Source organism: Eumetopias jubatus, unplaced genomic scaffold, assembly GCF_037043125.1.
Source record: "Eumetopias jubatus isolate StellerSeaLion01/CBP00866 unplaced genomic scaffold, mEumJub1_p1.0 scaffold_3, whole genome shotgun sequence".
In the NCBI taxonomy this organism is placed as follows: Eukaryota; Metazoa; Chordata; class Mammalia; order Carnivora; family Otariidae; genus Eumetopias; species Eumetopias jubatus.
Genome location: NW_028274809.1, coordinates 34,841,110 through 34,858,975, shown reverse-complemented (window position 1 = coordinate 34,858,975; position 17,866 = coordinate 34,841,110). Strand labels below are relative to the sequence as shown.

General features: G+C 42.2%; 1 protein-coding gene across 6 annotated transcripts in view; it reads left to right on the top strand.

Moving 5' to 3' along the window:
* CFLAR (CASP8 and FADD like apoptosis regulator) overlaps positions 1-17,866 on the top strand; it is a 55,679-nt gene that overhangs the window by 11,991 nt on the left and 25,822 nt on the right. For all 6 annotated transcript variants that reach the window (XM_028122289.2, XM_088021598.1, XM_088021597.1 and 3 more), the window contains 4 exons: positions 11,713-12,218; positions 14,303-14,408; positions 16,352-16,487; positions 17,340-17,425. In XM_028122289.2, coding sequence (XP_027978090.2) covers positions 11,938-12,218; positions 14,303-14,408; positions 16,352-16,487; positions 17,340-17,425 — 609 coding nt within the window. In that variant the 5' untranslated portion in view covers positions 11,713-11,937. The remainder of the gene's footprint in view (positions 1-11,712; positions 12,219-14,302; positions 14,409-16,351; positions 16,488-17,339; positions 17,426-17,866) is intronic.

Below are 17,866 nucleotides of genomic sequence, written 5' to 3'. Positions count from 1 at the left end.
TAGATGTTGGGGTGTTGACCTATTTTTATTGATTTTGAGAGGGGTTCTCTGTGCCTCCTGGATTTTGATTCCTGTTTCCTTCCTCACATTAGGGAAGTTCTCTGCTATAATTTGCTCCAATATACCTTCTGCCCCTCTCTCTCTTTCTTCTTCTTCTGGGATCCCAATTATTCTAATGTTGTTTCATCTTATCGTATCACTTATCTCTCGAATTCTGCCTTCGTGATCCTGTAGTTGTTTCTCTCTCTTTTTCTCAATCTCTTTATTTTCCATCATTTGGTCTTCTATATCGCTGATTCTCTCTTCTGCCTCATTTATCCTAGCAGTTAGTGCCCCCATTTTTAATTGCACCTCATTAATAGCCTTTTTGATTTCAACTTGGTTAGATTTTAGTTCTTTTCTTTCTCCAGAAAGGGTTTCTCTAATAACTTCCATGCTTTTTTCAAGCCCAGCTAGTATCTTTAAAGTCATGATTCTGGACTCTAGGTCCGACATCGTACTAATGTCCGTATTGAGTAGGTCCCTGGCTGACGGTACTATCTCTTGTTCTTTTTGCTGAGGTGATTTTTTTCGTCTTGTCATCTTGTCCAGAGGAGAATAGATGAATGAGAGAACAAAATGCTAACAGGTTAACAATGTTCCCAGCAAATATACTCTATACAAATCAGAAAAGACCTGAAACCAGGGGGAAAGAAAGGGAAAGAAAGAAAAAGTAAAGAGAAAAGAAAGAAAAAAAAACAAAAAGAAAAAGATAAATACAAAAACAGAACAATACGAAAAAAAACGAATATGATCAAATATGATCAGGCTAGTGCATGGATCAGTGCCACACACTAGATTTTGGGCGTATTTTGGTCTGTTAAAAAAAAGTGCCTCCTAAAATTTTAAAGGAAGAAAGACTTATATATGTACAAAATAAGGGTTGATACAATGAAGGGATGGAAGATGACTGTAAATATGAAAATTATAAAAGATTTTATAAAAGGAATTGATACGGTAAGAAGTTTGAAAAAAGAAAGAAGATTTAAAAAAAAAAGAAAAAGAGAGAAAAAAAAGGAGAGAATGTGATCAGGCAGGAGACTAGAACAAAGCCATACACTAGTGATTTAGGGTATATTTTGATCTGTTAGAAGAAACTGTATCTCAAAATTTTAAAGAGAAAATAACATATATATATGCCAAAAATAAGGGTAACTACTATGAAGAGATAAAATATGACTCTAAAAATGAAAAATAAAAAGTTTTTTTAAAAAAGGGATTGATAAGATGTTGGTTAAAGGGAAAAAGAAAAATAAAAAAAACAGTTTAAAAAAATTAACTTTGAAAAACTAATGAATCATGGTAAAAACAAGCCATGAATTCTATGTGCAGTGTTCCCCTAGCGCTGGAGTTCTCCCATTCTCCTTGATCGTTAAACTTGGTCTTGGCTTGCTGGCTGTTTGTGCGGATTTTCTGGGGGAGGGCCTGTTGCCATGGTTCCCAAATGTCTTTGCCGGAGGCAGAATTGCCCCGCCCTTGTCGGTCCGGGCTAAGCTAGCTGCTCGGGTTTGCTCTCAGGAGCTTTTGTTCCCTGCAAGCTCTGGTACAGCTTTGGAGGACCAGGGTGAAAATGGTGGCCTCCCAATCTCCACTCGGAGGAGCTGAGAACTCGGGGCCCCCGCTCCTCAGTGCGCCCCCAGAGAAAAGCAGTCACTCCCGTCTCCCGGGTCTCCGGCCGCACTCCGTGCTCACCCGGCCTGTGACCGAGCGTTTCTATCTCTGGCACCCGGCCCCGTGTGGAGTCTCCAAACCCAGCAGATCCCTGCCGTGCGCTCCCGCGCCGCTCCTCCCGGGGGAGGGAGGGGAGTCTCCCCAGATCTGCCGCTTGTTGGGTCCCTGCTGGAGGAGCAGTGGCCCGACTGGGCCGCGGATCATAGTTTATGGCAACCCCGAGCTGAGAGCCCGCGCCTCGGCTCCGTCTCTGCAGCCGGCTTCTCCGCTCCGATACCTGGGAGCTCTCCCGCACTCAGGCAGCCCCGGTCTTTCTGTGACCCCGAGGGTCCTGAGACCACACTGTCTCGTGAGGGTTCCACCCCCCGCTTAGCCACTGGAGCGATGTCCCTCAGCGGAGCCGACTTCTCAAAGTTCCGATTTTGTGCTCCTGGGCTCTATCGCTTGCCAGAAGCGGCCGGTGGAGGCCCCCTCCCCTGCCGTCTATCCTCCCAAATATCGCCTCGGATTCACTTCTCCGCACGTCCTACCTTCCAGTAAGTGGTCGCTTCTCTGTTCAGAGAGTTGTTGCTACTCTCTTCTTCGGTCTCCTGTTGAGTTCGTAGGTGTTCAGGATGGTTTGATCCCTATTCAGCTGAATTCCTGAGACCAGACGAAATGCAGGTCTCCTACTCCTCCGCCATCTTGCTCCGCCCCTCTATAAACCTCATTTTAAATATCTGTGTGTGGGCGGGACTGTTGTGCAAAATGGCATTTCATGCGCTCTCTTAGGTTTAAAATGCCTCACGTGGAAGAGGAAAGATGGGTTCATTATATTAGCTGCTTGAACTTTTACCCACACAGCCCACCTCCACCGATTCTGTACACGCATGGAGGAGGAAGTTGGCTTCTCTTAGGTTTGGGATAACTTCACTGAACTCCGGTGAGATAGCCACATCCTCTTTTGCCCAGGATCATGTAACCCCTTCTCCTTGATCCTTTCAGAGTCTTCAGGGCGACTCTCTGAGGGACCTGATGTTTCTGTTTCAGTGGGGATTTCCAGACACCTGAAATTTCCAGCTTTGCATGCTGCTTGCTGCAGCTGGTGAGGCTGGCTCTCCTCCATCACCCCCCAGTTTGGTGGTGTCCTGGGAAGTTACATTTGCTTTCATACTGTGGCCATGCTTGTTTTCCTGCTACACCGTGACTTTGCTTCAGGTAGAGAAGCAGTACAAAGAATGGAGGATTCAGTATGTCTTTGAATAGGTTAAGATATGATGGGAATTAGTCATGTTGGTGGCTGTGTTATTGATTACAGAGAATGTCGTGTGCTTCAGATACCAGACGGTTTGGAGGCAAAGTGACATTCTGGTGAGAAAGATTGAGAAACCTGACTTAAGTTAACCACATTTTACTGTCACCTGTTGGGGCCAGTGCCAGGTACCAGGGAGGTATGTCCATCATACTGTAATGATACAAAGAAGTTACTGGCCAAGTCTGTGTGGACTCTTCCCAGGAAAGCTTTACACAGTGGGAGATGCTTCAGCTGGCCCTAAAAGCTGAGAAGGGTTTTGCTGGACAGGTAAGTGGAAGAGGGTAGTCCAGGTAAAGGCACAGAGGTGTGGGAAAGAACTCTGTGTTGAGGTTAGGCTGAAGCCACATGTGCAAAGTATGTGTTAATGAAAGATGAGGGCAGGTGCTGGACCACAAGAAGCCTTGAATACAAAGAAAATTGGAACCTGCAATGGGAGATGAGGAATCATTGGAAGGTTTGAATTAGGAAAATGACTTAGTTCAAGCATGGACTTCAGAAAGTTCATTCTGATAGAAGATTGATTTGGAGGGGTTGAGACCAGAGGCAAGAAAAACAGAAAGGCCAGGAGAAAAGTCCTGCATGAGAGGTAGATACTAGGGTACACCCTCATTTAAGGAACAGGTGCAGAAGGAGGGTTCTGAGGAGTCAGAGAAGGTTAGGGAGGGACTGTGTAGAATATAATGGTGTGAGGTGAGCCAAAGCAGTTTCCAGTAGGGATTAATCAGCAGCATCAGATGGGATAGAGTGCCCAGGTAAAAGAAACTTCCAAGTGACCTTGGATGTGGCCACTAGGTCACCAAGTTCCCTACAAGAGCACAGTCGGCAGAACTGGGACACCAGGGTGCACAGAGTAAGGCACTCACTCAGGCACAACATTTAAGGGGGTGCTCAATTCAATAATCAAGAGAAATTTTTAGTGCAATATTTTGAAAAAAATTGACATTCATGCAAAAAATTCACAGTGAACAAACTGTCAAAATTTAAAATAGACACAGCATCAGTTTACGGATTTTTCTTTGGCCGCGGTTCCAGTATGGCTCCGTACTGAGCGTCAATTTGTAAAGGATACGGTGAGAGGGAGGATTCAGGTAGGGGCTAATTGAGTGAATTGAAGTTGTAGGAATTGCACTGAGTGCAGACTCTTCCTTCATGAGGTTCCTGCTTTACATGAAGGGAAATAAAGGGAAAGGATGGTTGGCTTCGGGATCTCAGGCTTAAGGGTTTTTTCATTTTATTTATTTATTTTTTAAGAGAGGAGAGCCTTGAAAATATTTATAAGCTAGAGGTAGAGAGAGGTTGACGAAAGAGTAGTTTTAGGGGCTCATGGAGACAGGAGGGCACACGGGGAGTGGTGGGAAGGTGGAAGATTGTGGAAATTTACTCCTGATAAATGGCAAGTTCGACCTATGAGAAATGGCACCAGTGGGTGGTGTTAAGGTACAAGAAAGCCATGAAGGCTGGAGCTCTGGTAGAGGTGGGAAAGGAGCTGACCAAGGTCCTGTAAAAGCAATTGCTGAGCAGCGATAAGGGGCCAGCTCAGCTTGAAAGCCACAAGCGTTTGGTGCGATCTTTCCCCCTCTCCTCAGCATGACTTGCTACTTTAAATGTATGAGTGGGGCAGGCTCACCATTTGAAGATGGGATGCTGGGCTAGCCGACCATCCTGAGACTCCTGGGACTGAGGAGTGTCCTGAGAACACAGACAGGCTTTTCAGTGCCAAGACTGGAAAGTTCTGGCAAGCCGGGACCAGTCCTGTACCAGAAGTGTTGCAGAGCTGGTGGTCAGGAGGCAAAGGGCAGATAATTGCAGGTGCTGGTCAGTGAGAGTTCCCATGTGCTCTAGGTCGAGTCTGGGGAGAAAAGGAAGTGAGTCATTACCAGGTAGCAACTTGTGAAACTCCATTTATTCATTGATTCATTCAACAGATACTGATGAAATGCCTACTATGAGTTGGGCACTGGGGTCCTTGCACAGGAATTGCGTAGATTATCCTTCTGTGGTGACTAAGGTCAGCTGGTGCTCAGGACCCATTCTCATCTCTGTCTAGAGGATGGAGAGTTACAAACTGCATTTCCTAGACTCCTTTACAGCCGGGATGTGAGCTAAGTTCTGCCAGCTAGGTGCATTCAGGTAAGATTTGTAAACAGAAATGAGGTAGAGGCCAATAGCTGGCTGCTTTTCTTAGTTCCTCTGTTGGCAAGCATGATGGTGGTGAGGTAAGGATTTGGGCAGCAGCATTATGGTGTCCAGTCACCAACTTTGGAGTTGTTGGAAGCAGGTGGGACGGTCGACTGCTTTCTGATCTCTGGGTCACTTCCATGCAGGTGAGCCCAGCACTCCCAGGGACGGCCTCCTGATTCCCCACTGCCCTGGCTTAGACAAGATCTTTTGGGGTTCTGTAGGAGCTTTTCTCAGAAGCCCAGGCAAGAACCCTTTCATCCAACCCTTGCAACAGTTTTGTAAGCATCCATATTAAATGTATTTCTACTGAAAATACCCGGAGTGCTTTCTGTTTCTAGAACCTGACACCACTCCTTCTATTAGCGTTGTGGATATTAACGCTGATGACATCGGCTTTGTTTGGTGTTAACTAGCAACCGTTCCATGACTTCTACTTGAGAAATGAAACTAGAACTGGTCTTCGGTTTAGTTGCTTTGCTTGTGAAGATTGGGGACAGTTTGAAGCACTGTGGAGAGTTTGTGTGGGTGTGGAAAAGAAAGGGGAGACAATTACTAAACTAGAATTTGCCAGTGAGGGGAGGAAAGAAAAGGGGGATTTCGTACAAATTTTAGAAAACATACCCAGATGCCAGTTTTGTCTGGCGAGGGAAGGTGAACTGCTTAAAACAGTAGAGTGAAACAAAACTGGCAGGATATCGATCAGTCAAGAGTGGGTATTTGAAAGCAAGAAAGAACAAGAGTTGGGCTTGGATTACCCCTTTGTCCTTCAGCAGAGGGAGAAGCAAGTGACTTCTGAGGAGGAGAGTGGAGTGCGGAGCTAGACAACTTGGCGAGGGGGGGCTGGGAAGTGCCAAGCACAGTCCTTTCTCAAAACTTCTAAAGAACTCATTGTACCTGCCACTCCCTCCTAACCCCCTCTACCCCATCTTTTGAACCATGTTAAATAAAATCTGACGTGTTCTTTTGGAGGATAACTTTGGAATGCCTCTAGGCTTGCTTTTTTTTTTTTTTAAGATTTTATTTATTTATTTGACAGAGAAACAGCGAGAGAGGGAACACAAGCAGGGGGAGTGTGAGAGGGAGAAGCAGGCTTCCCGCGGAGCAGGGAGCCCGACACGGGGCTGCATCCCAGGACCCTGGGATCATGACAAGGCGGCTCCGTCAGTTAAGCGGCTGCCTTCAGCTTAGGTCATGATCCTGGAGTCTCAGGATCAAGCTCCCTGTCCAGCTTCCTGCTCAGCAGGAAATCTGCTTCTTCCTCTCCCTCTGCCCCTCCCCATTTATGTTCTCTTTCTCTCTCTCAAATAAATAAATAAAATCTTAAAAAAAAAGAAAACCTACAGGGTTCCCCTTTGGTTTATTATTGTTTTTTAATTTTATTGTACTGAGGTCAGAGAATGTGGTATAAGGTACATTTATTTTGACATCTGTATACCTATTTCTCAGCTTATAAAGTAAAATGTTACAAATTCAGTCACTTCCCCTGTGCATTTTTATCTAGTCACATTCTGTTCATGCTGTAATGGAAACCACTTTTCTGAATTCAGTATTTATTATTACTGTGTGTTTTTTCATATTTTTACTACACACACACATTGCTAAACAATATATGGTTATTATTTTTAACATTTAGGATTTTAATGTAAAGTAATCATGTGGTATGTATGCTTTAGCAACTTGCTTTCTGCTTCAGCAAAAATATTTGTTGTTTTGTGTTTTTGTGAGATTCATGTAGTTCTAGTTCAGTCATTTTCAGGGCTGTATAGTGTTTCATTAAAGGATTATAATATTTTATTCAGTCTCTTCTTGATAGCCTTTTAGATGGTTGATGGTTTCCATTTTTTTTTTGTTTTTGTTTTTTTGCTATAACATCTACTGCTGCTAGAAACATTGGGTATGTGCCTTGGTATACCTGTCTGAGAGGTTTGTTTTTTTTTTAAAGATTTTATTTATTTGACAGAGAGAGACACAGCGAGAGAGGGAACACAAGCAGGGGGAGTGGGAGAGGGAGAAGCAGGCTTCCCGCCGAGCAGAGAGCCCGATGTGGGGCTCGATCCCAGGACCCTGGAACCATGACTTGAGCCGAAGGCAGACGTTAACGACTGAGCCACCCAGACAGGCGTCCCTGTCAGAGAGTTGTTAAAGGATATTTATGTAGGAATGAAATCTTCATGTCATAATGTTTGTTTTTATCTTTATCAGATATTGTCAAATTGTTCTTCAAAGTAGTCATACTAATTTATGATTCCTCCAGTAACATTGGAGATTCTATATTTCTCTGATATTTGGTAACAGATACTAGCATTTAACTGAGGTGAAATAATACCTCATTGTACTTTAAATTTGCATTTCTCTGACTACTCTTATGGCTCAAACATCTTTTCATATCGTTAGTAGCTATTTGGGTTTTTTCTTCTGGGAAGTACCTATTGCCTATTTTTCCTTTGAGTTGCTTGTCTTATTGATTTGCAGAAATGCTTTCTTTCTTTCTTTCTTTCTTTTTCTTTCTTTCTTTCTCTCTCTCTCTTTCTTTCTTTCTTTCTTTCTTTCTTTCTTTCTTTCTTTCTTTCTTTCTTTCTTTCTTTCTTTCTTTCTTTTCTTTCCTTTTTCAAAGATTTTATTTTTAAGTAATCTCTACACCCGATGTGGGGCTTGAACCCACAACCCTGGATTAAGAGCCACATGCTCTATTGACGGAGCCAGCCAGGCGACCCTGCAGAAGTGCTGTCTATATTCTGGATACAAATTCTTTGTTAAGTAAATATGATGCATTTGTCTTCTCTGTGCTTACTCTCTTTCATTCTTAAAAGGATGCCTGCTTTTTTATGTCTTACAAAATCTTTTTGTAATTGGAGGTTACAGATTTTCATTTAGACTTTTATATCCAGGACTTTAGTACAAGTGGAATTGACTTATAAATGATGTGAGGAAAGGATCCCAATTTCCCCCCTATATGTATTGAATAACCAGTTGTCCCAGCACCATTTTTGGACATTTCTGGTCCTTTACTGATTGGCAGGACCCCCTCAGTCGTCTGTGTGTGGATTGATTTCTGAGTTCTCACCTGGTTATTGGTTGCTTTATTATGTATCCCAGTGCCATATTACATTTGTATAAAACCTTGATATCTGGTAAGGCAACTTCCTGCAACTGGTTGTTCTTAAAACTTGTATTGGCTATTCTTGGACCTTCTCCTCCTTCACATAGGTTTAAAATCAGCTTGCCACAGTCCATGGCAAATTACTTTTTAATTTTTGATTGGACTGCTATTAAATTTATAAATTCATGTGAGTGTCTATTATATCCAGTTTTTTCAGATTATCTAGTGCAGGGTTTCTTAATCTTGGCACTATTGGTGTCTACAGTTGGTAATTCTTTGTTGTGGAGGATGTACATTGAGGGATGTTTAGCAGCATCCCTGGCCTGATGACCAAAAATGTCTCAAGACATTATCAAATGTCCCCTGAGGGATAAAACTGTCACTGATTCAGAAGTATTGATTTGGTCTGTTGCAAAAATTTTCCTTATTTTCTTGAAAGTTTTCATATTTATTTAAATTCTTTCAGATGTAGGTTACTCAGATGTGAATTTTATTTGTGTTGTTTACTGTTATGGTGATTTTTATTTTTGTGCGTGGCATTTTTTAAGCATGAACTTGCCTCCAGCAGAATGGATGTCTTCTGTGCCCTGGGTTGTGAAGGTAGCCTTATAGGGGTGGTTTTGGGTTTGCCTCTGGAGGTCTTATAGGCTTCCCTAGTTTGAGAGTGATTTTTATGTTAATGTCTTGATTTGGGATTAAAAGAAACCCGAACAGTGTAGTGATTACTTGGACCCTAACCCTACTTCTCCCTTCCATGCTCCCCTTTCTCAAGTGCCTGTCACCTTTAGCTACAATTAACTGCCTCAACAGCACCCTAACATGTATACTGGTATTTTGCTGCAGGTTGGACTGACTCAGCACGGGATCTGTAGTTTTCCTTTTGATATTTTTTCTGAATATGCCAGATGCTACCACTGAGTAATTTGGATTTTGCTGCCAAACTATACCTCCATTAGGACAGAGGGAAGACAGCGTGCCAGTTCTCTTGCTGAGTGTGCGTGACTGGCAGAAAGTCCTGGTATAATGGTTGGAGGGAATGAACTGAGCAGATGATTTTTTTTTTTGAGCAGATAATATTTTAAAAAATGATTAATGTTGTTAACTTCTTGACGGCGTTGTTATATCATTGATGACTACGAATCGCAAAGGTTGGCTACTGTTTTTAAAAATAGGGAATTAGGGGTGCCTAGGTGGCTAAGTTGGTTAAACATCTGCCTTCTGCTCAGGTCATGATCCCAGGGTCCTGGGATGGAGCCACACTGCGGTGAGGTGGGCTCCCTGCTTGGCAGGGAGTCTGCTTCTCCCTCTCCCTCTGCCACTCCCCCCTGCTTGTGCGCGTGCTCTCTCTCTCAAATAAATAAATAATAGTAAAAAAATAAATAAAAATAGGGAATTGAACATTTGATTTCTCGTTGGTTCTTTTTCAGATAAGTCTTATGAATTTGGATAACATCTCATTTATTCTTCTCTTACTTATTTTATACCTTTTAGTGGGTATGAATATTTTATAGGTTGATTTATAATAACTACTAACAAAATTGTGACTTTTAGTCAATAGAATAAGTACTTGACTTCCGTGGAAACTAGTGCTTAGGGTAAAGTATTGTTAGCCTGTGAATAAAGTATAAATTTAGGGTCTCTGGAATGCGTAAAATTGTTATTAAGCTTTCAGGTTAAAAAAAAATAGTCTGAGTGCCAGTTTTTCTACTTTCATTGAGCAGTCATTTAGTAAATTCCATTTTTCCAGTTATTCATAATGGCTGTATTTAAGTGAGGTTTGGATGAATGGGCATGGGATTGGCATAGACACACCAATAGTGATTAGCAAGTTTACATAAGGTAAAATGTCTATTTTTATTAAGAACTCACCATTTAGCCTGATTGTGGGAAGGCCAGTGTGAAAGATATAAATGAATGGTCTACTTTAAAATAAAATATTTTAAATTTTTGAAAAATGAAATGAAATTTAAAATAAATTTGATTTTGTTACTTTCAGACCCTAAAATGCTTACTAATATTTTCATTGATGGGGAACTCTGGATGTCTAGGAAATTGTGCTTACTCTAATCATCTGTTTTGTCTTTTTGTTTTTGACAGCAAAAACTATTTAATGTCCCTTATACCCCTTTTTGCTTTGACTGCCAGGAAACTCAGGGACAAGGTCACAGTCTGCTAAAGTCTGTTCAGGCCTTTCTGGCCTGCATATTTGCTTTGTCTTCTCTATCCTTCCACCCCATTTCGACTTTCTAACTTAGTGGTTTTTTAAACTAATTTTCCCCCCTCATCTCATATAAAAATTTTCTTGTATTCAGTGTTGCTATTTAAGATGCCTCAAATCTACTGTGGACTGGAATTGTACATAAATAAATAAAATAGCTTCAGTGTTCCTTTCACTAAATATAGCTCAATAAATATATAAATACACTTGTACACAAATACATAGTAATAGGTAGCAACTTACAGTGGGGTTCTGTTTCCAATTATTTTTTTTTGCTAAGATTAACTTTTAACCTTAAATATGCTCTAATAGAAATAGACAAGGTACTGTCTCAGAACACAATAGTTTATTTAACAAAAAATATAGCCATGAAATTTTATTTATTTATATTTATTGCTATGAAGCTTTAGAATAGAATAGGCAGCAGCTGCCATTTGCACCTTAAATTTTGAAAAAGAATAGGTTGAGTTTCAATGGAAGCAATTAAGAATACATTTATGGCATCCCCTCCCATTGCGCCCACCCAGGTCCAGCCCTGGGACCAAGAACTTTCCCTAGATTTTCTGTCCCACTTCCTTCCTTCCACTGATACCATCAGGAACTCCTGTGATGATTGCTGACCTGAAGCAGTATATTGAGAGTAAGGGGCCCCTAGCACTTCCACGGGCTCAGGGTCTGAAGCCTTGATCAAAACTTGACAAGGCAAGGGGGCAGGTCCAATGAGCATTCCTGATGAAGTTGTGGAAAGGACCCAGGACTCTGGGAGGATGGGTGCAGAGATGTCTGCTTATGAGGGGTTTTAAAGTAGGAGACAACTGGGAGAAAAGGTGTGGAGTAGTTCTGATACCCTGCAGAAGGTCTCTTGTCAAGACCCATATTTGTTTAAACCTACCTGGTTGGTGTCACTTCAAGTGGGAGTTAACCCTGTGACACCAGTTTTTCTAGTCCATTTAGCTTCTTAGTCATTGGGTTTTTTCTTCTTCCTCCCACCAAGGTTATATGCCATTTATTTATTAACTCTCTCCTTGTGATTTTCTTCTTACCATATTTGACGTCTCAAAAATTCCGATAAAGCCTGTGGGATTTTTGGGAGATGATTTGTTTCTGGTTTCATTTCCTTTAAAATGTTTCTCTTTATCTGTCTTGGTTTTTCAATCAGTTGCTTTGTCTACCTTCTATAGACTTAACAATGTAAATTTAATCTGCTAGGTAAGAGAGACCAGCAAGCAAGGAAGAGCCTCTACCTTGAATTTGAGACATAAGTTACTTTGATAAGAGGATTTAAAAAATGCCCTTTTAAGCACAGAACTCCATTGGAAAGGACTTTGAAAGAAATGAAGAAAACCATCAGAAATGAAGACAGCAGCCTCATGGCCTTTTATTGACCAGAGTGGAGTTTTATTACTGTAGTGTTTTGGAAGGACACTGTGCAGGATGTCTACGGAGGTCATTCATCAGGTTGAAGAGGCACTTGATGAAGACGAGAAGAAAATGCTTCTTTTTTTGTGCCGGGATGTGGCTGCAGATGTTGCTCCGCTTAATGTCAGGGACCTTCTGGATATTTTAAGTGAGAGAGGAATGCTGTCTGCCATGGGCTTGGCCGAGCTGCTCTACAGAGTGAGGCGGTTTGACTTGCTCAAGCGGATCTTCAAGATGGACAGAAAGGCAGTGGAGGCCCACCTGCTCAGGAACCCTCGCCTTATTTCGGACTATAGGTAATTCATCAGCAATTCCCAAGGCTGAACCTGGTGCGAGGGAGGGAGGTGGTCTAGGCTTATGAACAACAGAGATGAGGACAGTAAGAAAAAGCAGTGATGTTACCTTCTTTACCCATACGTTCAACTGCCTTATGATGTTACTTCATTTCTTTGAAGTCTTTGAATTCTTAGAACATGTTTGTTTAAGTAATTGGGTAGAAGATCATAAAGAAAGTGGAAGGGCTGGGTAGCATAATGGGTAGAATGATCAAGATAAGAATGACTAAGAGCTAGTAATTCTTGCCATCCTCTGACTGTGAGGTCTGCGGTGGTCTTTCCTGGCTTATTTTCTGTGATGTCAGACTGGCAGATTCTGAGAAAGGAGATAGCAAGTCTGACAGTGGTCTTCCTGACCTTTGTAGAGCTCTGTGGTCCCTCCTGAGTCCTCTTTAGTCTTTCCCCTGCTGAGGAGGTTAGTGAGATGGGCTCCCTTTCTGTGAGTTCCAGTGAGATCCTTGCCCCCAGAGGCTCGATGGGCCAGGGGTGCAGAATGAACATCCCATCGATTAACCAGCTGTAGGCCCCCTTCAGTTCAGAGAGGAATGGCCCCTGGCGTCCCCTTTAGTTCAGACCGTCTTTGAGTTTTTCCTTCCTCCTGCTTACATACCACTCTCTTGGAGGTTCAGGGGAGCACAGCAGCCCCAAGAAAGGCTGCGTTTCTGGAGAAAGGAAGATACCTTGTAACCTTAAATTAATGGTTCCTTTTTCTCCAGACCACCAGCCTTAAGTTATATCAGTGATGCATGATTTGGAGAAGATGTGTATTATCAAGAACTATATTAAGGAGCATTGAAAGAGGCATAGACCTTGGAAAGTGCCTGAAACTTGAGGTCTAGAGGCCTGTTTCAAGTCCCAGAACTATCCGTTACAGGCCACAAAGCTTAGGCAGCCACTAACATTGCTTGGGACTTCCTTTTCTTACTTGTAAAGCTAAAAATAGTGAAACCTGATTTCACAAGTTTGTTGGTGTAATTGTAATAATTTAGTATGTGGAGTGCTTTTAAAACTGTGAAGCCATCTACAAATGCAGGGGTTCATCATTATTGTAGTTATTCTCGATCATTTTCCACCTCTTCAACTATCATGTAATGCCAGTAATGTTCTTAAATGTTCAGAGGCAGTGGGTTTCAGTGAATATGTTAGGGCACTCTCCATTTCCTGTCTCCTTGCTATGGTGAGTGTAGACAGTACCTCAGAGCCTCTGGGCAGAGAGGCTGGGCAGTGGGATGCTAGATTCATCGATGTATCTGTTCAGTGGCCTTTCTTTTGGGTCAACATATACCAGGTGGTTGGTAAGTGCTAGAGCAAAATGAACGAAGCATCTTCTGTCCTCAAGAATTTGAGAGCCTAATTGGGAAAACAGCCTTCTAAGCAGTGATGACAGTGACCAGGCAATAATGCCAACCACAGGGTGTCCTGGGAGCCCAGATAAAGTGTGATGGTGGCACCCACTGGAGCAGAGGTGACTGAATCAGGAAGAGCTTTCTAGACAAAGACATCTATGGTCACAGTCCCCAGTCCCCAGGCTTTAGATGCCTTTCACCCTTTGAGTTCAAGAGTTGGCCAGGACATCCCAGGTATAACTTTGCTTTAGAAGCTTGTGACTCTAAAAGTATGGTCCCTGGGTCTGCAGCGTCAGCATCCCCTGGGAACTTGTAAAGCAGAGAAGACAAGATCACTTCAAATTCTATTTCTGTCTTCCATCTGAGTCATATATGTTCTTCACTTATTTCATCATAACATCTGGGGGAAGTAGGGGATTCTTCAGGGAAGTTTTTATTCTCTGAGTTGTTTTTAGAGCAGTTAGTTGGAAAGAAAGGTACTGTTTCCTATTGAAAGTAGGGGAAGGATGAATTTCCTTTTTGAGTTCCCTTAAGATATCTTCCTGAGGCGGCCTAGGCTTTCTGTTTTATGGGGGTGTGTATCAAATGGGGGCCTGAACTAGCCTTTTAACCAATTATTGGCATAGCAGAGGCATAGGCTCTTGTTTTTTTCACTAGGATGGTATCTGAATTTACTAAAAATAACTTGCCTGTTTACAGGGTGCTGATGACAGAGATTGGTGGTAATTTGGAAAAATCTGATCTGTCCTCATTATTTTTCCTCATGAGGGATTATACTGGTCGAAAAAAGGTAGCCAAGGATAAGGTGAGTTTTCTTTTTCTTGGTTCATATTCCCAAGAGCCTATCAGAAGGTGGAGGGTGCTCTCTAGGGTGTGAAGAGAGGGCTGTGGAGCCTTGAATAGGGAAGCCCAAGCTGGGGGTGAAGATAGGAAGTGAGAAGAGAAAGGTCTGTTTCTTAATAACATTGATAAGAAGAGATTGGTTTCTCAGTTGAGAGGAAATAGGGTGGCCCTGGGTATTTCTCTCATCCTTGTATTTTATTCTTATTTCTGTAAAAGTCAGAGGCCTGATTTAGGTAGCAGTTTCTCTCCCCCATTTGACAGACCATCTGGGAGGGTTTGGAAGTCCCTTCTGCTCACACTGAGGGCAGACAGGTGGGAAGTACGGGTCCACTCCCAACGGCATCTATTTTCCCCTCAGCTAGCTCAAGGCCAGTGTGAAGTCATTAGGCTCCATGTGGAGATGAGGTGGGGGAAGGTACTTGTGACTCATGTATCCAGGGAATGGCAAAAACAGAGATTCAAGGTTGGAAGCTAGGTAGCAGTCAAGATCTCAGGGATGTTGTAATTGCTGGCAAAGTATTTAAATTCCTCCTGGCCCCGTGTGATACTGCTGGCCTAAGGACGGGCCAGGAAAGCCTCAGGTCTCTAGATTATGACAATATGTTCTTAAAGGACCTGTCCTTGAGGACTCTGGTAAGGTGTTGCTTGAGAATTTCCTCTTGTTCTTTAATCATTGGAGTTTGGTTCCTGAAATCTAGGCAGATAGGGTGACTGGATGCCCCCCCCAACCATCAAATGCATCAAATGGGAAGGAAAATGAAAAAATAGAACTTCTATTTGGTGCCCCCAAATCAACTTATCTGCCAGTCATTTATATCAATTTCATGATGATGATTATTTAAAAAAAATAAAAAATAGAGCCTCAGTAATCAAATGTTAAACCGAAGGGAAATAAAACACAAAGCAAAGCCTATTTCTGAAATGTAGTTCTTTCCTAATCTCTTTGGTCCAGGGCAAGTGAGTAGCAATATACCCTAACTTTTAAATTTTACCCCCTCAGACCTCCTGAGTCAGAATGAGTTGGAATGTCCAGCATTGACTAAAATATTTTAGGAACTTCAAAATGACATCATTGGGATTTTTCTAATAGAAACTTGCCCCCAGCTATCTTCTCTCTTCCCTTTTTAGGAAAGCCCTTAGAGTTTTTCAGTATAATTTCAGCTGGGCCTTTTGGAAAAATGGTACTTTTTTTTTTTTTTATATTGTTAGTCACCATACAGTACATCATTAGTTTTTGATCTAGTGTTCCATGATATATTTGTGTATAACACCCAGTGCTCCATGCAGAACGTGCCCTCCTTAATACCCACACCGGGCTACCCCATCCCCCCACCCCTCTCCCCTCTAGAACCCTCAGTTTGATTTCCAGAGTCCATAGTCTCTCATGGTTCGTCTCCCCCTCCGATTCCCCCCCTTCATTTTTCCCTTCCTTCTCCTAATGTCCTCCATGCTCTTCCTTATGTTCCACAAATAAGTGAAACCATATGATAATTGACTTTCTCTGCTTGACTTATTTCACTTAGGGTAATCTCCACTCCCATCCATGTTGATACAAAACTTGGGCATTCATCCTTTCTGATGGCTGAGTAATAGTCCATTATATATATGGATTGTGGTACTTCTTGATGACATAAAATGGCCCATGTGTCTATCCCCAACCTAGGTACAGGTTGTCCACCAAAAGACTTAACCACCTCTTTCTCAATAAAATCCAGGAGTGTAATTTGCTCCTGGCCTTGGAGGGACTATAAACCAGAGAGGTCTGGTTTAGGATCACTGAAGATCATGGAAGGGGCTCCCCTTGTCACATTTTCTTGCGGTTACAAATCACACAGCCTGAGGTTTGCATTTGGGGCTTAAGAGTCAGCCTTACTGACATTTTTTTCTTGTTGGTTGCTCTCTCAGAGTTTCCTAGATCTTGTGATCGAATTAGAGAAACTTAATCTGATTGCTCCAGATCAATTGGAATTACTAGAAAAATGCCTGAAGAACATCCACAGAGTAGACCTGAAGACAAAAATCCAGAAATACAAGCAATTGGGTAAGTAGGCCTCTCTGCGGCCTAAGGAAAGTACCCTGTGTATCCTAGGTTCAGTTGGTAAAGACTCATTTGTTGGATGAGTGGAGGAAACAGAACCTGAGTGTCAACAGCCCCCATGAGCCTGTGGTTAGAGATCACATCCCTTTCCATCTTTCATATCCCACATCTGCTGACTTCATCACCCCATACCCATGATCACAGAACTTCAGCCCTCTGCAAAACGCTGCGAAGAAGTTCTTAACATTCCAGCCTTCAGGAAATCGTCTGCACCCCCATTTTCTGCACAGGCTGGCTGCATTGTGGACATGCAGGGCTTTTGAGTGCATGCTGAGCCCTACTGTCTTGCTCCAGTCTTGGGCCTGACCCCCATCCAACTCTGGGTGGCATCCTGTCACTGGGATCCCCTAGCTGCCCTGTGTGTCCTGAGTTTCACAAAACCTCCTCATGGGAAAGGGTACCTTTGCTCCCTCCATAAAGGGAACCAGACTCACAGTGGCCTTCTGTTTCATGCCACCCTTCCCCCATTGTCTTTTAGACTCAGCCTCAGCATGGGCTCTGTTAGCAGTCCACTGCCTCCACAGCCTAAAGGGCATAACTGAGACCCAGGGATCTACAGACCCCCCCTCCCCCCAGATGACCAATAAAAGATCAAGGGTCAGTGTAGCATTTTTAGTCCTTTCTTAATGACAGTGGGAGAATCATCTGAGCTGATATTTTGAATTTAGTAAGGTAGTTAGGTAGAGTTTAGGGTATTTTGGAAGATGGATGATTGGCTCTGAACTGAGCCATTGTTGACTATTCATTTGATAATAACTTGTAAATCTTGGGTCAATACCTTTCTTCTGCTTACAGCTCAAGGAGCTGGGACAAGTTATACAAATGCACTCCAGGCATCATTCCCAAATTTGAGTCTTAAGGATCCTTCATGTAACTTAAGGGTGAGTCTGGAGCAAATGTACAGAATTCCAGAAACGGTTTCAGAACTTTGATAAAAATATACATATTCTCACAGCATGTACTTCATTTAATGTCTGAAAAAAATGTGATAGAAATGTGCATTTGAAAAAATATGTATACCTTCTTATGATTACAAAGCTAACCTGTGTTCATTGAGAGAATTTGGAAAATACAGAGAAATATAAAAGATGGAAAATGAATCACTTCTATCCTACTATCTAAAGATAAACACTGTTAATATCTTGGCAAATTTCCTTCTAGTCTTTTTTCTATGCATGTTTATGTATCTACACATACAACTGAACATTTTTTTCATTGTTCTTTTGTTCTTTAGAAAATTTAGCTTTTTAAATATAAATAAGTAGGACATACTCATGAACAAAAATTTCAAGATGTACTAAAAGAATTTTTAAAGTACGTTT